General features: G+C 44.9%; 1 protein-coding gene across 4 annotated transcripts in view; it reads right to left on the bottom strand.

Annotated features, from left to right (window-relative positions):
• nphp4 (nephronophthisis 4) overlaps nt 1-19,092 on the bottom strand; it is a 516,026-nt gene extending 496,934 nt beyond the window's left edge. For all 4 annotated transcript variants that reach the window (XM_070860148.1, XM_070860151.1, XM_070860149.1 and 1 more), the window contains exon 1: nt 18,937-19,092. In XM_070860148.1, coding sequence (XP_070716249.1) covers nt 18,937-19,086 — 150 coding nt within the window. In that variant the 5' untranslated portion in view covers nt 19,087-19,092. The remainder of the gene's footprint in view (nt 1-18,936) is intronic.
• Nucleotides 19,093-22,519: the final 3,427 nt, after the last annotated feature.

Here is a 22,519-nt window from a genome sequence, read left to right as displayed (position 1 = left end):
ACTCTCGATTCAGGCCGATTGCCGACTGTGGGGAAACCGCGTAGTCATGCCCCAGATGGGCAGAAAGGTGTTCATCAGAGAACTCCACAATGGGCACCCGGGCATTGTCACGATGAAGGCAATTGCCAGGTCACACGTTTGGTGGCCAGGGATAGACGCAGATCTGGAACTTTGTGTTCGCAGGTGCAACACGTGTGCCCAGCTGGGCCATGCGCCCAGGGAAGCCCCCCTTAGCCCCTGGCCCGCCAAGCCTTGGTCACGCATCCATGTGGACTATGCAGGTCCTTTCATGGGGAAAATGTTTTTGGTTGTAGTAGACGCCTACTCCAAATGGATCGAGTGTGACATTTTAAATTCAAGCACATCCTCTGCCACGGTAGAAAGTCTACAGGCAATGTTCGCCGCCTGCGGTCTACCGGACATCTTGGTCAGCGACAATGGCCCGTGCTTCACAAGCACTGAATTCCAGGACTTCATGGCGGGCAATGGAATTAACCATGTTAGAACGGCACCATTCAAGCCGGCCTCAAACAGCCAGGCAGAACGAGCAGTGCAGATAATCAAACAGGGGATGCTCAGATTCCAAGGGGGTTCCCTACAAACCCGCTTATCACGCCTCCTGTTGGCCTATAGATCCCGACCACACTCGCTCACAGGGGTTCCACCCGCAGAGCTACTAATGAAAAGGACGCTCAAAACCCGATTATCCCTTATACACCCCACCATGAAAGAAATTGTCGAGAGCAGGCGCCAGTCACAATATGACTACCATGACAGGAATGCGAGGGCGCAATGTATTGATGTAAATGATCCTGTTTTTGTCCTCAACTACGCTGCAGGGCCCAAATGGCTCGCAGGCACTGTGGTTGCCAAAGAGGGAAATAGGATTCTGGTAGTTAAACTTACCAATGGACAAATCTGCCGCAAACATGTGGATCAAACAAAAAGGAGGTTCAGCAACTCCATAGAAGAAGCAGAGGAAGAACACGATATAGAGTTCACTCCACCACAGGTGACCGAACACAGGAACCAAAGGGAGGAGAGCCCAGTCACTGTGGGCTGTCCGGACAGGCCTGAGGCACTGCAAACAGCAGACACTCAGGCCAGCGCCCAACAACCGGAGCCCCAACTCAGGCGCTCTACAAGAGAGCGTAAACCACCAGAGAGACTCAACCTGTGATCCCAATAAGACTTTGGGGAGGGAGGTGATGTCATGTATTCAACCAGCATTGTAACCCATGTATAAACTGACCTAAGTTGTACACCATGAGAACACTGACCACTAGGTGGGAGACACTCCTAACCTGGACCTTCAGGTATCAAAGGGGAAGCTCCACCAACCTTCATCATTTGAGTGCTAAGGAATAAAGGACAGGTCACAGACTGACCTTCTCTCAAGCATGGGCCTCGTGTGCATTTATACTGTGTAGTAAGGACGTATCAGTAACGACTCGTGCATAAAAGAAATTCTGCTCATATCCCCGATTTAATATTTTGCCAATTATCTTAAATCTCTATGCTCTAATTACCAACCCTCCTGCCAGCGGAAACAGTTTCTCCCTATCTACTCTATCAAAATCCTTTGTAATTTTCAACAGATAATTATGCTGCATGAGGTTATACTCCAGGGGATCCTTCCCATAGGGCAGCAGTGCAGCATGCCTGCAATAAGGCTGAAGCATAAACACTAAGAGCTGAAGCAATGTTCACCCACACTGGTAATGCAATATCTGAAGCAATGCCTAGCTGCAGAGTTCCAGAGATAAATCAAGATAAGTATGTATCTGCGTATCTGCCTGTGTTTGCAGGTGAGAGGTCACAGTCCTCCTGTGGTACATCCTCACCTGCCTGGCAAGCCTCAACTGCTCTTGCCTTTTTTTTCCGCCTCAAAATATAAAAATATGATCACCATTGAAAAAAATATTGCACATTGTTACTGTTCCCTCTTCCTCAAATCTGCCATCACTCTCCCACTCCTCAAAAAACCACCCTTGACCCCTCTGTCCTACCACCCTATCTCCAACCTCCCTTTCCTCTCCAAAGTCCTTGAATGTGTCGTCGTCTCCCAAATCCGTGCCCACCTTTCCCGCAACTCCATGTTTAAACCCCTCCAATCAGGTCGCCACTCTACCATAGCACTGAAATGGCCATCATAGTCACAAATGACATCCTATATAAGTGTAACCGTAAACTATCCCTTATCATTCTTCTCGACCTGTCTGCAGCCTTTAACATGGTTGACCACACCATCCTTCTCCAACGCCGTTCCTCTCAGCTGGGTGGGACTGCCCTCACCTGATCCTATTTCTCATCTCATCTGAAAACACATCAAATTCCACATGTACGCTGATGACACCTAGCTGTACCTCACCACCACCTCTCACAACCCCTCCACTGTCTCTAATTTGTCCGACACTCAGTACTGAATGAGAGGAAATTTCCTCCAACTAAATATTGGAAGACCAAAGCCATTGTCTTCGATCTCTGCCACAAACTCCATTCCCTAGCCACCAACTCCATCCCTCTCCCTGGTCGCTAACTGTGACTGAACTAGACCATTTACAACCTTAGTCATATTTTACATAGAGATGAGCTTCCGATCACACATATGTTCCATCACCAAAATCGCCTTCGTCCATCTTGGTAATATCGTCCGTCTCCACTCCGCTTCAACTCATCTGCTGCTGAAAAACCTTGTCCATGCTTTTGTTACCTTTAGACTTGACTGTTCCAATGCTCTCCTGGCCGGCCTCCCTCCCATCTTCCACCCTCCATAAATTTGAGCTCATCCAAAACTCTGCTGCCCGTGTCCTAATTCACATCAAGTCTCGTCACCCATCACCCCTGTACTCGCTGACCTACATTGGCTCCTGGTCCGGCAATGCCTCAAATTTAAAATTCTCATATCTTGTTGTTCAAATCCATCCATGGCCTCACCCCTCCCTATCTCTATAACCTCCTCCAGCCTTACAACCCTCAAATATCTCTGCACTCCTCCAATTCCAGCCTCTTGTGCATCCCCTATTTTAATCGCTCCACCATTGACGGCCATTATTTCAGCTGCCTGAGCCGCAAGCTCTCTCTAATTTAACCACGTCCCACCAATCCAAGAAACACCATTTGCCCCTACTCTTAGCTTTCTATCCTCCAGCCATTTCTCTATTAATCAGGCTATATTCCAGTTAACATCATGTCTTAATTTCAGTCATCATCATAGGCAGTCCCTCGGAATCAAGGAAGACTTGCTTCCACTCTTATTCATGAGTTCTTAGGTGGCTGTACAGTCCAATACGAGAACCACAGTTTCTGTCACAGGTGGGACAGATAGTCGTTGAGGGAAAGGGTGGGCAGGGAGCCTGGTTTGCCGCACGCTCCTTCCGCTGCCTGCGCTTGATTTCTGCATGCTCTCGGCGACTATACTCGAGGAGTTCAGCGCCCTCCCGAATACACTTCCTCCATTTAGGGTGGTCTAAGGCCAGGGACTCCCAGGTGTCAGTGGGGATGTCGCACTTTATCAGGGAGGCTTTGAGGGTGTCCTTGTAACGTTTCCTCTGCCCACCTTTGGCTCATTTGCCATGGACGAGTTCAGAGTAGAGCGCTTGTTTTGGAAGTCTCGTGTCTGGCATGCGAACTACGTGGCCTGCCCAGCGGAGCTGATCAAGTGTGGTCAGTGCTTCAATGCTGGGGATGTTGGCCTGGACAAGGACACTAACGTTTGTGCATCTGTCCTCCCAGGGGATTTGCAGGATCTTGCGGAGACATCGCTGGTGGTATTTCTCCAGCGACTTGAGGGGCCTACTGTACATGGTCCACACCTCTGAGCCATACAGGAGGGCGGGTATTACTACGGCCCTGTAGACCACGAGCTTGGTGACAGTTTTGAGGGACTGGTCTTCAAACATTCTCTTCCTCAGGCGGCTGAAGGCTGCACTGACACACTGGAGACTCTTGTCGTCAATGCCTGCTCTTGTTGATAGGAGGCTCCCGAGATAGGGGAAGTGGTCCACGTTGTCCAGGTCCACGCCATGGATCTTGATGTCTGGGGGGCAGGCTGGTGGAGGACCTTTGTCTTACTAATGTTTAGCGCAAGACCCATGTTTTCATATGCCTCGGTAAATACGACGACTATGTCCTGGAGTTCAGCCTGTGTGTGTGCACAGACGCAGGCATCATCCGCGTACTGTAGCTCGACGACAGAGGTTGAAGTGGTCTTGGATCTGGCCTGGAGACGGCGAAGGTTGAACAGCTTCCCACTGGTTCTATAGTTTAGTTCCACTCCAGCGGGGAGCTTATCAACCGTGAGGTGGAGCATGGCAGCGAGGAAGATTGAGAAGAGGGTTGGGGCGATGACGCAGCCCTGCTTGACCCCGGTCCGGATGTGAATTGGGTCTGTGATGGATCCGTTGGTAAGGATCACGGCTTGCATGTCGACGTGAAGCAGGCGGAGTATGGTGACATACTTTTGGGGGCATCCGAAACGGAGGAGGACGTTCCATAGACCCTCGCGGTTGACAATGTCAAAAGTATTTGTAAGGTCAAAGAAGGCCATGTATAAGGGCTGGCACTGTTTCCTACATTTTCTCTGCAGCTGTCGCGCTGCAAAAATTATATCCGTTGTGCCCCGGAGACGACAAAATCCGCACTGCGACTCCAGGAGGAGCTCCTCGGCCATGGGGAGAAGACGGTTGAGGAGGACTCTAGCGACGACTTTCCCAGTGGTTGATAGCAGGGAGATTCCTCTGTAGTTTTTTTTTTGGCCAATTCTTGTCAGATCAACTCCAGCGCCAAAGATAACTTTGCGCAATTTACACTTGATCTTAGCCAAAAGGCCGAGAGGGGAAGCTGCACCGTTCCTGGAAGCACTGCAATACCAGGTCGGTGCATAGAGTGGACGGGCCAAGCCCTGATTCCTCTGTAGTTGCCGCAGTCGGACTTGTCCCCTTTTTTAAAGATTGTCACGATCACTGCATCTCTAAGATCTCCTGGCATGCTCTCCTCGCTCCAGATGAGAGAGATGAGGTTGTGTATTCGCGCCAGTACGTCTCATGTGGCACTATATCAAGCATCTTCTGAAAATTCATGTATTCATCCACCATATTCCCTTTATCTATACATTGCGATTTCTGGGGAAAAAAATCAATTAAATTATTCAAGCATGACCTCTTCTTAGAAATGCATACTAAATGTCCCTGACTGACCTATAGCCTTTCTACATGTTAACTAATTTCATCCCATATTATCAACACTGGGGAGGGGGGCGGGGAAACAGTGGGAGAAATTTAAATGGCCATTTACGCTGTTCTTCCACCAAAGTTACTATGAACAATCCAGAGAACTCTTCCAGGCATAGAGGTTTACCCACAACTAAGATAAAGCATAATTGCCATATAACTTCCTACCTTATCGCTTTCCCCCATCTTGAACAGAGGTGGATCATTTGTTACGCTGCAGTCTTTTTGCACAATTTCCAAAAGGTTTTAGAAAATTTATGGCTAGTGCAGGCACTATCTCCTTCCCAATCTCAGATCGATATCATTTAGGATGGTGACGTTTCTGCTTTTGTAACAACAAAACTTGCAATTCTATAGCAGCTTTAACACAAAACATCCCAAAGCACGTTACAGAAGTGAAAGTAACCATTTTAGTCCCATTCATTTTTTTGAAAATAGTTTCTATTTGAATATTTTATACTTGCACTTAGCCTTCCTAATCTCTAACCAGACTGCAGCAGTTCAAGAAGGTGGCTCACCACCACCTTCAAGGGCAATTAAGAATGGGCAATAAATGCTGGCCTTGCCAGCGACGCTCACACCCCATGAATGTAAAAAAATAGTGGTTCTTCTACATCTTCAGCAGGTTACCCTATAGTCTCACTTTCACCTTCCTCTGCAAAAACTGAGAAAATATTTATTAAGCACAGAGAATGGTCAGTTTTTGAAATAGTTTATCTAGCAAGGTTGTAACGGCAAGTAGATTAAATCTAATCTAACACTCCAGTGCAGTACCGAGAGAGTGCTGTACGGTCAGAAGTGCCTATTTTCAGATGAGACATTAAACCTTTTAGATGGCCATAAAGGATCCCATCGCACTATTGAGAAGAGCAGAGTTTCCCCCGGTGTCCTGACCAATATTTATCCCTCAATCAACATCACTAAAAAAAACAGATCATCTGTTCACATTGCTGTTTGTGGGATCTTGCTGTGAATCAGATGGTCATGTGTTCAAGCCACGCCACAGGACCTAAGTACATAATCTAGGCGAACACTTCAGTGCTGTACTGAGGGAATACTGTATCAAGACATTGGGCCCAAGTTTCCACATGATTTGCGCCCGATTTTTAGGAGCAACTGGTGGAAAACGGACTATTTTAGAAATCGCAATTCTCCACATTTTTTTTTCTGCAGTTCTAGTCAAGTAGAACAGTTCTACGTTGGAACAGAATTTTTTCTTCAAAAGGGGGCGTGTCCGGCCACTGACGCCTGATTTCAAAGTTTCCACAGTGAAAACGTACTCCAAACTAAGTTACAATGGAGCAAGTGAAGATTTTTGTAGAACTGAAAAAACCTGTTCTACACATTAAAAAATCAGACGCAGGTTACAAGTTAGGCATCCAGAACGAGGTGGGGGGGGGGGGGGTGAGGAGGGGAAGGGAAGTCATTAAATTCTACAATAAATCCTTATTTATACTTCTACAAATATTATACAAATAAATCCAACATTTATAAGCAAAGAAAAGATTAAATAAACCATCTTTCTACCTGTGTGAAAGTGCTTCAGGCACGGAGAATGCTGCAGTCAGCCTGAGGCGCCCGTTCTTCCCGCAGGGGGGAGGAGGCGCCCGTTCTTCCCGCGGGGGGGGGGGGGCATGGTACGAGGCGCCCGTTCTTTCCCGCGGGGGGGGGGGGGGGGGAGGAGGCGCCCGTTCTTCCTGCGGGGGGGGGGAGGCGCCCGTTCTTTCCCAAGTGGGGGGGAGGAGGCGCCCGTTCTTCCCGCGCAGGGGGGGGGGGGGAGAAAGAGGCGCTCGTTCTTCCCGCAAGGGGGGGGGGGGCAGTGAGAAGGCTGCAAGTGCTGATGGCAATGTGCTTTTATTTTTAAAAAATGTTCAAAAATTAAACAGCTACAAAGAACTACAAAAATGGGCGAGTGCCAATGTTTTTTTCACACTGCATGTGCGCGAACGCTCCAACACGCATGCGCAGCGTTGCCGGCAGGAAAAAAAACTAATTTAAATAGTACCCGCCCCCTCCCACTTACAAAATCGGCGTGAGTGTAGGCTCCGCCCCCCTGGGCGCCACGCCAGGCAGACAAGGAGCTGCAGAACGCTCCAGAATCGCGATTTTTTTTTTAGGCGCCGTTTTAGGTGCGAAAAACGGGCGCCCAGCTCAGAGGGGCGCCCGTTTTTTTATCGTGTGGATACTTGGGCCCATTAAGCTCTCTGCCTGTTCAGGTGAACGCAAAAGATCCCATGCACTATTCAAAGCAGCACAGCAAAACGCTCCTGGCCAACATTTATCCTTCAAAGATCACCAAAAACAGATTAAATGGTCATTCACCTTATTGGTGCTTGTAGGACTTCGGTGTCTGTAATTGGCTGCTGCTTTTGCCTATAAAACAGTAACTACACTTCATAGAATTTTACATCACGGAAGGAGGCCATTTCGGCCCATCGTGTCCGCGCCGGCCAACAAAGAGCTATCCAGCCTAATCCCACTTTCCAGCTCTTGGTCCGTAGCCCTGTAGGTTACGGCACTTCAAGTGCACATCCACGTACTTTTTAAATGTAGTGAGGGTTTCTGCCTCTACAACCCTTTTAGGCAGTGAGTTCCAGACCCCCACCACCCTCTGGGTGAAGATATTTCCCCTCAACTCCCCTCTAAACCTCCTACCAATTACTTTAAATCTTATTTTAATTACTTAAAAACTAATTCATTGGCTATGAATCATTTTTAGATGTCCTGAGGATATGAAAAGCACCATAAAAATGGAAATTCTTTCTTTTTAATATTGGAGTTATATGTCTTTCAACATCTGATGAAAATATTTGTGAGTGATAGCTCAACTCTAGTGGAGATAATAGGGCCATTGAAAGAAAACCATGATATGCGAAAGCTGGAAGGTTTGCATCAGATCTGTGGATCAATGGTCACACCTACACATGAACATTAAGACGAAGGTCTAGTTTGTATCAAACTGGTCGATCATGTCAGAATACAACAGTCACCTCAAGGACTGGAGAACAACAGAACACAGAGGTGGTACCTGAGCGATTGTTTCAACATGCAACTGCAGGGAATAGAATTCTTCCCACAACAAGTAGTGATATATACATTGACACCATTATTCTATTTAAAAGGACAAAAATCACTCAAAAGAAATTGACAAATCTTTTTATCTTTCATTCATTAATAAGCATACAATTACATAAATCACATTGAGGCACATCAACCTGTCACTTGCACATGTCACTGCAACAAAAAAGACAGATGGGTACCTACTGCTTCTCCAAACAAAATAGACCGTTGCCAAACACTTTTTCATGAACACAATGCTCCTTTAATAGCGAGGTTACAGCACAGAGATGTAAACTTCTTTTTTTAAACGTTACATATGATTTTCAGTTATGACTCATTCACCAAGAACAAGCAATTATATTCAACATTCTAAAACTATTGAGGAAATTATGAGGAAAAACGTATTGCCAACTTACACCCATGCCAGAAATAGCAGCCTTAGGCATTTGGTGCGTTACTTACATTTCAAAATGTTGATGCAGTTACACAGTAATATTTAACCCATTTTGGTTCAAGGGGTAAGATATAATTGGCCTTAGGCAGTCTGTAAATTCTAGATAGTATGCTATACATCATACTCATACCTAGTCTTAATCTACAGCTGTGGAATAAACTCCATGATCAAAGTAATTTTTTCTAAACATCGTTCAATACACTGGTCTGTGCTCTGTTATCTGATCTCAGCTGGGTCACTACAATTCGTCTAAGCACCCATGGGCTATGGAGGCAGGTTGTGGTGATTCAACTAGGTTCCCTTTCCTGATTGCTTTCCAGATATATCCGATAAAACGTACACTTGTCCAAATGTCAGAATAGAATCCGACTAAAATGTAATGGCCTCAAAGGTAGAACAGTCTGTTGGCCCCAACTATTTAGGCTCACAGGTGAAGAATGGTCATTTGAGTGCAGTTTTGAAAGAACCTTGCCCCAGCAATACTTAATTCCTTCAGAAAGTGGGGAAAAAAACCACTTAAAATATATGTTAATGTGGATACCATTCCGATGTACATGGAATATGATGGAATATTGTGCATACTCTTTGTGCATTACATCAGTGTGTTTTTCTGCAAATACACTGCATATAATTAATCTAGGTAGGATAAATAGATATAAAGGAAATTGGATTATACTGTAATTAGCATAAATCTAGATAGCCTCAATATGAACATTTTCAATTTCAGTAGGAACATGTGGCTGAACATACCAGGTAGTGAACAGCCCCCATGCTGCAGAAATCACTTTATAATGAGCACAAAATACTGGCATGCAGAGGCAAAAGATGACACAGGAGACATGAGAAAAATAAATATTTACTTCAGAAATATGCCATTAAATTAAATGTCAATTACATTTTTTAATAAAGTTAATCATTCTGTTACAATCTTAGATGATGCATTGAAATGATAGATAAGTACAAATATATAAATATTCCTCCAAGTCACATCGACACAATACTACAAGATGTGCAAAAGATAAAAACTGATGTAAAATCACTAACTTCTTAATATTTATGATAGGCATGAATGGTCTCAGTACTGAATCTCATTTGCATTCATTTCCATTTGCAGACTTACAAACTGGCTGCTGAGATTTGGAAGGATCCATTTGTCGAAGGAGGTTCTTCAGGACATTGTCCAGATCAGGGGCCACAGAAAAAATGAATGCTGGACAAAGCCCCAGCAGAGAAGCCATAAAAGGATTCTAGGGTGCTCTGCACAGCAGCATCCTAGAGTAATGTGGGTAACTAGTTTCACATGAATCTGGAAAGACAGATTGGCTCTCCAGTCAATATGCTCCATCAAATGTGTGGTCCAATTGAATAATATTATTGAACTTAACATGGATGTTTCAGATTTACACTGGCATTGTGACATTGTTCAATGGTCTCCATCAAGCAGCATGTACCATCATCTACATAGCTTTGGAATGGCAGTGGGATGTCAAGGGGCCACCTGCTTTATGTGGATGATGTGTTTTTGCAGATTCTCCCACATATTTGTAGTACCTTGGACAGGCCCTGCACATGGTCCTGCAATAAGAAATGGGTCTTCTCACTGCTCAGCAGCACACTGTATATTTCCCTTCCTGGATAGTAAATGCTTTGTGGGTGTTGATGATTTTATTCCTCTTTAGAAAATTCATCTCCTTTGTACATCTCTGTTGTCTTCTGAAATGATTAAAGATGTGTGGATGGATGCAGCAGAGCTGGATGAACATTACGTCACTGTGGGGATAAAAATGATAGAATTTGTGACACAAAGCCATTGGAAATGGAGAGAGTCCTGCAGACACTAGACAAGCAGAGCATAGCATATGCAAGTCAAACGTATCTGCAGAATATACATATATTTTAAAAATTCTGCACGTATATTAGTAACTTTATAAAGTTTTGGCAAGCTAACATACACATCATATAGAATACTTTCCAACGACTTTTACTGTACAAAAGGTGTAAAAAGAACTCTTTTAAACTTACCAGATTGGAAATGCATTTTGTCCTTCCTGAAGTATTTTGAGTTGTTGATCTATCATTTCTTCAGATCAAGTGAGTGTTTTTAATTACTAAATCACATCCTCTTCAGTGTGCTTTGGACCTTTGATAATTAAATTCAACTTTCTTCCTTGCCACTTTTTTTGAGGTAAAGAAGAAAGAACTTGCATTTATTTATATTGCGTCTTTCACGACCTCTGGAAATTCCAAAGCGCTTAACAGCCAATGAAATTCTTTTGAAGTGTAGTCACTGTTGTAATGCAGTTTATGTTTTCTGCGACCTTGTACGATTTGTTCAATTTCAGAAATTTTAAGAGATGAGGATTCATGTATATACTTATCTGGAACTGGTAGTGTGGCACCCTGAATTTTATAAACTGATTTGAACAAACAATACAATGTGGTAAAGCATTGCCATCTCAGCTTCTCAACTGAATTTCCCTCCTTTTCCATCTTTACTAACACTGTGTGCCAGGATATTAATTTCCATTAATCACAAAACAAAGTGCCTCACCAAAATAATAGATCTGCATATTCCAATAAGCTTCCAAATTATTGCCGTGTGATATTTATCAGAAATCCTGTGTTCCCAGTTGAGCTACATCATTGAAGTGCCCCGGCAACTCGTATGTCAGAATTTCACCCTCATTTTTGTAAAAAGAATTATTCGTCCTCGGTTTCTCTTCACTTCAGGAAGACATAATAGATGATTCCAAAGACGCAAAGGGCAAAATTTTTTTTGGCAATGTGTAATTACAAAACATATTAAGGTGGCATTAATACAGCTTTACTGCTCAGTCCTTTTGTTACACCTCCATAAATCAATAGCAATATATAAAGATCTAAATTCTGTTTCAAAGACACCTCCCCACAGAGCTGTCATTCCTCACATCACTGTCAAATGCTTCTGTGAAATGCACAATCAAGCATACATGAAGAATTTTCTGTAGTCAAATCAAATTAACACAGTAGGGAAGTGCGACTAATTGGACCAAAGAGTCAGTACAGGGATGTGGGATGAATGCCTCCTTCGCAGTGTTATGATACTATGATGGTTTGTTTTTGGAAAAAATACTTTTGAATTTACACCTGTATTTCATGATGCAGATGCATTATCAAGCGCAGGCAGCGGAAGGAGCGTGCGACAAACCAGATTCCCCGCCCTACCTTTCCTTCAACCACTGTCTGTCCCACCTGTGACAGAGACTGTGGTTCTCATATTGGACTGTACAGCCACCTAAGAACTCATGCTAAGAGTGGAAGCAAGTTTTCCTCGATTCCGAGGGACGGCCTATGATGATGATGATGATTACATTAATTATTGAGGAAGTTCAGGAATTGGTGACATTTTGCAATCAGCGTTATAAATCTCACAATTTCTCAAGCCATGCTCTATTCAACTTTAGACTTAGCAAATAAATGGCAACCCAAGTGCCCCTTTACACTACAAGGTTGCCTTCAATATCAGCGAGCTTCCCAGCTAGATGAACAAGTTTCCAGTTTATCTCGGTAATGACTGCGTTTGCTGATTTAAAGCCACATTTGTGACTTAAGTAACTTCACACACAGGCCCAGAATTGTCGGTAGAAATAACAGTAAGGCTATCATCAGTGCTCACCTTTATTAAGGAGTAAATCGGACAGCAACTTCTGATGTCCTTACATGCACAGTTAAAATGCGGAAATCAGGAAGTTGCTATCCGAATTGCCCTGCTCCTCCAAAAGCTGCTCTATACTGGTATTTTGGGCGAGACCCCCAGCATTCAAATACATGAACATAAAAATATAAGAAATAGGAGCAGGATTAGGCCAGTCGGTCCCTCGAGCCTGCTCTGCCATTCAATAAGATCATGACTGATCTTCGACCTCAACTCCACTTTCCTGCACTGTCCCCATATCCCTTGATTCCCTTAATATCCAAAAATCTATTAATCTCTGCCTTGAATACACTCAACGACTGAACATCCACAGCCTTCTGGGGTAGAGAATTCCAAAGATTCACCACCCTCCGAGTGAAAAAATTTCTCCTCATCTCAGTTCTAAATGGCCGACCCCTTATTCTGAGACTGCGTCCCCTGGTCTAGATTCGACAGCCAGGGGAAACATTCTCCCTGCATCTACCCTGTCAAGGTCTAAGAATTGTGCATGTTTCAATGAGATCACCTCTCATTCTTCTAAACTCGAGAGAATATAAGCCTAGTCTACTCAATCTCTCTTCATAGGACAATCCCCCCATCCCAGGAATCAATCTGGTGAACCTTCGTTGCACTACCTCGATGGCAAGTATATCCTTCCTTAGGTAAGGAGACCAAAACTGTACACACTACTCCAGGTGTGGTCTCTCCATGGCCCGATATAATTGCAGCAAGACATTTTTACTCTTGCACTCAAATCCTCTTGTAATAAAGGCCAACAGACCATTTGCTTTCTTAATTGTTTGCTGTAGCCACATGTTAACTATCAGTGATTCGTGTACAAGGACACCCAGGTCCCCCTGAACACGAACAATACCAACAATAACGTGAAGGGCATGAAGTTGCTGTACTTATCCACGACATGCCCAGAAAAAGTTAGAACCTATCCTTACAAGTGTAAATGAATTTTTAACAGCGAGATAAGTCTTAATTACTGCCAAACAACCTCTCTGGCACTGAAAATTAACTTTTACAAGTGTACAGTCTCATTCCTTCAGATTTTAATTATTGATAGAAATGTTTTTTTAATTAAAATGTTCTAAAACTTTATTACTGTTACGTTATCTCTCCCTTCATCCCATCTTTCTTTCCTTTTCTTTATTTCACTTTCTGTACATTATTTGACATTGAATTAACTATTCTAATTTACACTTCCTGGTTTAGACTCTGCATGGCTCATTAAGGATTTTTCAATCTGATTGGTTAAGGAGACAGACCATTGCTTGTCCTGTTCACACAGGTCCTAGATCCAATATCGAGGCCGCCATGATATTTTGGCTCGCTAATAACTACAAGTTGCAGTGCAAAAGCCCACAGTAAGTCTGTGAGCAAGTGTAAGTGCAATGAACGGCTAGTGCTGTTTGTTCACCGCTGACCACAAAATCCAGGCCACAGTTTTCCCACTATTGGTGAATCCACCCTGTGGTATAATATTTTGGATGGACCAGCAGGTAGAGCTGTAGTACTAAGTCATAAGATCAGAAATGGTCTATGTTATTATCTGATCTCTGGCAAAAACATAAGATATAGGTGTCGCAGCAGGTCATACGACCCCACTAGCCTGCTCCGCCATTCAATTAAATCATGGCTGATCTTCGGCCTCAATTCCACTTTTCGGCTCGATCCCCAGATCCCTTGATTCCCTTATAGTCCAAAAATATAGGAATCGCAGGATAGCTCAGATGAATACGTGGCTTGAGAAGTGGTGCAGAAGGGAGGGATTCAAATTCTTGGGACATTGGAACCGGTTCTGGGGGAGATGGGACCAGTACAAATCGGACGGTCTGCACCTGGGCAGGACTGGAACCAATGTCCTAGGGGGAGTGTTTGCTAGTGCTGTTGAGGAGGAGTTAAACTAATATGGCAGGGGGATGGGAACCTATGCAGGGAGAAAGAGGGAAATAAAATGGAGTCAGAAGCAAAATATCAAAAGGAGAATAGTAAAAGTGGAGGGCAAAAAACAAAAAGGGCCACATTACAGCAAAACTCTAAAGGGGCAAAGTGTGTTAGAAAGACAAGCCTGAAGGCTCTGTGCCTCAATGCGAGGAGTATTCGGAATAAGGTGGACGAATTAACTGCGCAGATAGCAGTTAACGGGTATGATATAATTGGCATCACGGAAGGATAGACAGAGAGGAAAAGGAGGCGGGGTGGCATTGCTGGTTAAAGAGGAAATTAATGCAATAGTAAGAAAGGACATTAGCTTGGATGATGTGGAATCGGTATGGGTGGAGCTACGGAATACCATGGGGCAGAAAACGCTAGTGGGAGTTGTGTACAGACCTCCAAACAGTAGTAGTGAGGTTGGGGATAGCATCAAATAAGAAATTAGGGATGCATGCAATAAAGGTACAGCAGTTATCATGGGTGACTTTAATCTACATATTGATTGGGCTAACTAAACTGGTAGCAATGTGGTGGAGGAGGATTTCCTGGAATGTATTCGGGACCAATATGTCGAGGAACCAACTAGGGAGCTGGCCATCCTAGACTGGATGATGTGTAATGAGAAAGGACTAATTAGCAATCTTGTTGTGCGAGGCCCCTTGGGGGAAGAGTGACCATAACATGGTAGAATTCTTTATTAAGATGGAGAGTGACAATTAATTCAAAAACTAGGGTCCTGAACTTAAGGAAAGCTAACTTGGATGGTTTGAGGCATGAATTGGCTAGAATAGACTGGCAAATGATACTTAAAGGGTTGACGGCGGATAGGCAATGGCAAACATTTAAAGATCACATGGATGAACTTCAGCAATTGTGCATCCCTGTCTGGAGTAAAAATAAAACGGGGAAGGTGGCTCAACCGTGGCTAACAAGGGAAATTAAGGATAGTGTTAAATCCAAGGAAGAGGCATATAAATTGGCCAGAAAAAGCAGCAAGCCTGAGGACTGGGAGAAATTTGGAATTCAGTAGCGGATGACAAAGGGTTTAATTAAGGGGGGAAAATAGAGTACGAGAAGAAGCTTGCCAGGAACATAAAAATTGACTGCAAAAGCTTCTATAGATATGTGAAGAGAAAAAGATTAGTGAAGACAAATGTAGGTCCCTTGCAGTCAGATTCAGGTGAATTTATGATGGGGAACAAAAAAATGGCAGACCAATTGAACAAATACTTTGGTTCTATCTTCACGAAGGAAGACACAAATAACTTTCCGGAAGTACTAGGGGACCGAGGGTCGAGTGAGAAGAAGGAACTGAAGGATATCCTTATTAGACGGGAAATTGTGTTAGGGAAATTGATGGGATTGAAGGCCGATAAATCCCCGGGGTCTGATAGTCTGCATCCCAGAGTACTTAAGGAAGCAGCCCTAGAAATAGTGGATGCATTGGTGATCATTTTCCAACAGTCTATCCGAATCCACATTATACTGCATCTGCCATGCATTTGCCCACTCACCTAACCTGTCCACGTCACCCTGCAGCCTCTTAGTGTCCCCCTCACAGCTCACACCGCCACCCAGTTTATTGTCATCTGCAAACTTGGAGATATTACACTCAATTCCATCATCTAAATCATTGATGTATATTGTAAAGAGCTGGGGTCCCAGCACTGAGCCCTGCGGCACTCCACTAGTCACTGCCTGCCATTCTGAAAAGGACCCGTTTATCCTGACTCTCTGCTTCCTGTCTGCCAACCGGTTCTCTATCCACATCGGTATTTTACCCCCGATACCTATTGGACTGGAGCATAGCTAATGTAACACTACTTTTTAAAAAGGGAGGGAGAGATAAAGCAGGTAATTATAGACCGGTTAGCCTGACATCAGTAGTGGGGAAAATATTGGAATCAATTATTAAGGATGAAATAGCAGCGCATTTGGAAAGCAGTGACAGGATTGGTCCAAGTCAGCATGAATCTATGAAGGGGAAATCATGCTTGACAAATCTTCTAGAATTTTTTTGAGGATGTAACGAGTAGAGTAGACAAGGAAGAACCAGTGGATGTAGTTTATTTAGACTTTCAAAAGGCTTTTGACAAGGTCCCACACAAGAGATTGGTGTGCAAAATTAAAGCACATGGTATTGGGGGTAATATACTGACGTGGATAGGGAACGGTTGGCAGACAGGAAGCAGAGAGTCGGGATAAACGGGTCCTTTTCAGAATGGCAGGCAGTGACTAGTGGAGTGCCGCAGAGCTCAGTGCTGGGACCCCAGCTCTTTACAATATACATCAATGATTTAGATGATGGAATTGAGTGTAATATCTCTCAAGATTGCAGATGACACTAAACTGGGTGGCAGTGAGAGCTGTGAGGGGGACGCTAAGAGGCTGCAGGGTGACTTGGACAGGTTAGGTGAGTGGCCAAATGCATAGCAGATGCAGTATAATGTGGATAAATGTGAGGTTATCCACATTGGGGGCAAAAACGCAAAGACAGAATATTATCTGAATGGCGGCAGATTAGGAAAAGGGGAGGTGCAACGAGACCTGGGTGTCATGGTACATCAGTCATTGAAAGTTGGCATACAGGTACAGCAGGCGGTGAAGAAGGCAAATGGTATGTTGGCCTTCATAGCTAGGGGATTTGAGTATAGAAGCAGGGAGGTCTTACTGCAGTTGTACAGGGCCTTTGTGAGGCCTCACCTGGAATATGGTGTTCAGTTTTGGTCTCCTAATCTGAGGAAGGGCGTTCTTGCTATTGAGGGAGTGCAGCGAAGGTTCACCAGACTGATTCCTGGGATGGCTGGACTGACATATGAGGAGAGACTGGATCAACTGGGCCTTTATACATTGGAGTTTAGAAGGATGAGAGGGGATCTCATTGAAACATATAAGATTCTGACGGGACGGGACAGGTTAGATGCGGGTAGAATGTTCCCGATGTTGGGGAAGTCTAGAACCAGGGGACACAGTCTTAGGATAAGGGGTAGGCCATTGAGGACTGAGATGAGGAGAAACTTCTTCACTCACAGAGTTGTTAACCTGTGGCATTCCCTGCCGCAGAGAGTTGTTGATGCCAGTTCATTGGATATATTCAAGAGGGAGTTAGACATGGCCCTTATGGTTAAGGGGATCAAGGGGCATGGAGAGAAAGCAGGAAAGGGGTCCTGAGGGAATGATCAGCCATGATCTTATTGAATGGTGGTACAGGCTCAAAGCATCTATTTTCTCTGTTTCTATGTTCTAAATCTATCGATCTCAGCCTTGAATATACTCAATAACTGAGCATCTGCAGTCCTTTGGGGTAGCGAATTCCAGAGATTCACAACCCTTTGAGTGAAGAAATTTCTCCTCACCTCAATCCTAAATGGCAAACCTCTTATCCTGAGACTATGCTCTCTGTTCTAGACTCTCCAGCCAGTTTGCCTCTGTATTCTTAGGTTAGGAAGGGAAAAATCAAACAAGGTCAGCACTCCCTATCAGCATCCATTAACTGCAGGTCTATGGACTGCAAGCATTCACCATCTCTGCTCACACAAGAAGAATGGCCACTTCAGCAAAGTATCAGAAGGCTTTGGATCTGTGCCCCAGCAGGGAGTCAACAGTTTTGGCTGGTCGGTGAGAATTGGAATGAAAACAGGAGAGGGTGGGGGAAATCAGACTTCAAAATAAATAAATGAGACAAACAAACTTGAACATTTCTAGGGATTCAAACAACACGGAATATTCCATAACTTTGGAATGGATGTTGAAAAAAGTTGGTTGTTATTTCTCCACTACTTCTCTCGACCCCTATTTGGTATCTAAATTGTCAGATTGCTTGTCCGGATGAGCAGAAATTATCTCCAATTAAATATTGGGAAGACCGAAGCCATTATCTTTGGTCCCCGTTACAAACTGCTCTTTACTACGTTAAAGGTGCTATATAAATACAAGTTATTATCGATTATTTCTGTATTTTTTTCATGGCCTAAGTTGTGTGAAAACTGAAACTATCCAATTTTGAAGGAAAAAATCCTGAAGACGAAATCAAAACGGGAGTTATATTTCTTCCGAATGCATTACATAAAATAAGAATATTCAAGATCCAGAGATAAGACTAAAAGATAGCGGACACCCAATTCAAAAACACAAAAGCAAAATACTGCGGTTGCTGAGATCTGAAATAGAAACAGAAAATGCTGGAAATCTCAGCGGCCTGAAACATTAACTCTGTTTCTCTCCGCAGATGCTGTTTGACCCGCTGAGATTTCCAGCATGTTCTGTTTTTAATCCCACATTCAAAAACCAAGTTGTATAACATGGGAACCATTCGGCCCCTCCAGCCTGCTCCGGCATTCAACAATAAAAACAGAAAATGCTGAAAATCTCAGCGTTCAACAAGTCAGACAGATGGCACCCTGCACCACGTCCTGCTCGCCATTTGATTTTAGCAGAAGATGGTCACTCTGCAATGCTGCTCCCCGGACATCTCCCGCACGGAGGTTTACAGCACAGAAGGAGACCATTCTGCCCATCCATCCATCTGTCTGTCTGTCTCTCTCTCTCTCTCTCTCTCTCTGCCGTATCCTTACCGCTCGGAACGGCAGCCCCTCCAGATTCCTCAACACCAGCTGGAACAAGTCCGGGCCCTCCACCAAGCCCTGGTACCGATGAGGGTGAGGAGGAACCGCCAGGTTCACCAAACTCCTCCAGTGGGGCCCGGCCGGCCCGTCCGCCGCCATCTTAGCAACCGCCAGTCAGCGGGGTGCACCACTGGGGGGCGGGGGGGAGCGGCATGTAACCATCTTCCCAGCCGCACAACAACACGTACTACTATCGGGCCCCCTCACACGGCACCAGCAGAAAAACATGAGATAGATTATTTCTACTTTTAAATATTTTCGATTAGAGCAACTGAATTCTGCAGAATAGTTGCCCAGTGAAATAGTGCACCCCCAAACGGCTGGTTTGGTAGAGCCGGCGTCGGCTGGTGTCCGGTTACCAGGGTGACGGGCTCAGGCCGGGCGCTGCCAGGGAAGCGAGACTTGCATTTTTATAGCACCTTTCACGACCACCTGGACGTTTCAAAGTGCTTTACAGCCAATGAAGTACTTTTGAAGTATAGTCACTGTTTTAATGTGGGAAACGCAGCAGCCAATTTTCTCACAGCAAGCTCTCACAAACAGCAATGTGATAATCACCAGATAATCTGTTTTTGTTATGTTGATTGAGGGATAAAAATTGGCCAGGACACCAGGGATAACTCCCCTGCTCTTCTTCGAAATAGTGCCATGGGTCGTCGACCCGAAAAGTTAACTCTGTTTTTCTCTCCACAGACGCTGCCTGCTGAGATTTCCAGCATTCTCTGTTTTTATTTCAGATTCCAGCATCCGCAGTATTTTGCTTTTGTGTTGCCACGGAATCTTTTATATCCACCTGAAAGAGCAGACGGGGCCTCGGTTTAATGTCTCATCCGAAAGACGGCACCTCCGACAGTGCAGCGCTCCCTCAGTACCGCACTGGATGTCAGCCTAGATTTTTTTTAATGTTTTCAAGTTCCTGGAGTGGGACTTGAACCCACAACCTTCTGACTTAGAGGCGAGTGTGCTACCCACTGACAAACAGCTGAAGCAGGGGGAAGGATCCTGCTTTTGCCATTTTAAATAATGTTTTGTTGAAGAAAGTTTGCCTCCGAGTCAAGTGCTACACTTTTCTTTGCCAGACCAATCATGCCTCACTCATCTGGAATGTGATGAACTTCGTTTGGCTTTAAAATGCCCTCCTTCCTGACGTATTTTACTCTTTGAAAAACAGAAAGAAAGACTTGCATTTACATAGCACCTTTCACGACCACCAGGCTTTAATAAGAATATAAGCAATAGGAGCCGGAGTAGGCCATACGGCCCCTCGAGCCTGCTCCGTCATTCAATAAGATCATGGCTGATCTGATCATGGACTCAGATCCACTTCCCTGCCCGCTCCCCATAACCCCTTATCCTCTTATCGTTTAAGAAACTGTCTATTTCTGTCTTAAATTTATTCAATGTCGAGCTTCCACTGCTCTCTGAGGAAACGAATGCCACAGATTTACAACCCTCTGAGAGAAGAAATTTCTCCTCATCAGTTTTAAATGGGCGGCCCCCTGTTACGCTCATAATAAAGGATGAAATTGAGTACTGTGAACAATGAGTAAGTGTGACCTAAGCTCCTTTAATTAGACTCCAGAGTGCAGGTACCTCGTGGGTGACCTGCTTATATACAGTGCTCCCAAGGGATGCTGGGATCCCTTGGGACGCCAACATGTAGGTCCTCTGGTGGTGGTGTGATACAGGTTGCCAACGGTTAAAGACATAACATCACTCTCTCGTAAAGTTAATAGTACATTTATTTACAGGGTGCCATGTATCTCACACTACTGAACATAACTGTATCTTACCATGCTATACATGACTGTAACTAGAGATGACCTGTAACCACAAGCTTACCTTACCACCAGGGGTGCACTTGCAGGAGACACTAGATACCTGTCCCAGACAGGTATATAAGCATAGGTCTCAGGCAAGTGTGGCATTCGAGAGCTGTGTAATAAAGGTGCAGGTCCTGAGTGACCTTGACTTCAGCTTGTGCCTCGTGTGAGTCTGTACTGCAGGGTCAGGGTTTTACAGTGGCGACGAGTTACGGGATTACAGAATCCACAGAATGGTGACTAATGGCTCAGATGAAAAATACAATGCTGGAGATAATTGGGAGGACTTTATAGAAAGGCTCCAGCAAAGTTTCATAACCAAAGACTGGTTAGGCGACGATAAGGCAGACAAGAGAAGAGCCCATCTCTTGACCAGCTGTGGCTCGAAAACATACGCCTAAATGAAGGACCTGCTGGCACCCGAGAAACCAGCAAGCAAGTAGTTTGAAGAGTTGAGCACACTGATAAGAGACCACCTGAAGCGAGCGAGCAGCCTACGCATGGCCAGACACAGGTTCTACAACTACAGACACTGTGTGGGCCAGAGCATACTCGACTTCATGGCGGAACTTCAGAGGTTGGCCAGCTTATGTGAGTTCTCTGATGAACTAAGGAGAGACGTACTGAGAGACTTTTTTATTGAAGGAATAGGCCATGCAGGCATATTCCGAAAGCTCATAGAGACCAAGAACTTGACCCGAGAGGCAGCAGCACTGGTTGGACAGACATTCTTGGCAGGAGAAGAAGAAACAAGGTTGATCTACACTGCGGGTACGACAACTAACGAAACATCGGAACAAGGGGTTCACAGCGTGAAACAAGCCGCTACCCCCACACACAGACAAAGGCAGGAGAGCAGACCCTCAACAGCAGTGGCGCCAGAAGCCATCAAGGGCCACATGAACGGCCGTTCACACCTCATCAACCCACAATGCGAGCAATCAACTACAAACTGAGAGAAGCTCAAGAGAGATCAGCCAGACGCAGCTCATCCTTTGGAAACAATGGAAGCGGTCTGTGCTGGAGATGTGGAGGAAGGCACTCATCAAGGAGGTGTCGATTTCAGCATGCTGTTGGCAGAAACTGCGACTATACAGGGCATCTGGCCCGCATGTGCAGAAAAACGGCAGCTCGGCTGGTATACGAATCGGAAGGGTCGGAAAGCGGACCAGAAGATGGTGGGAACAGTACCCAGGACACCAAGGTACAGCGGGTCAACACGATCAATGGCCACTGCTCTTACAACAAGATGCCTCCAATAATGATGAGAGTCCTACTCAACGGGATACCCGTCAACATGGAGCTGGATACGGGAGCGAGTCAATCTCTCATGAGCGCTCAACAATTTGAACAGCTGTGGCCGCACAAAAAAGACAGACCAAAACTCACAAGGATCAACACCAAACTAAGGACCTATACCAAAGAAATCGTCCCAGTCCTTGGCAGCGCCATGCTCTCAGTCACACAGAAAGGGACAGTGAACCGACTTCCCCTGTGGATTGTCCCCGGAGATCTCCCAGCACTGCTGGGGAGAAGCTGGCTGGCAAAACTAAATTGGAAATGGGATGATGTTCACGCCATGTCATCAGAGGAACGGACCTCCTGCTCAACAGTTCTAAGTCGATTTGAACATCTCTTTCAGCCAGGTGTGGGCACCTTCAAAGGGGCTAAAGTCAAAATCTACATCACACAGGATGCTAGACTGGTCC

The sequence above is a fragment of the Pristiophorus japonicus genome, chromosome 18 (genome assembly GCF_044704955.1).
Source record: "Pristiophorus japonicus isolate sPriJap1 chromosome 18, sPriJap1.hap1, whole genome shotgun sequence".
Taxonomy (NCBI): domain Eukaryota; kingdom Metazoa; phylum Chordata; class Chondrichthyes; family Pristiophoridae; genus Pristiophorus; species Pristiophorus japonicus.
Note: the sequence above shows the minus strand (reverse complement) of the source record. Positions and strands in the feature narration are given on the sequence as shown.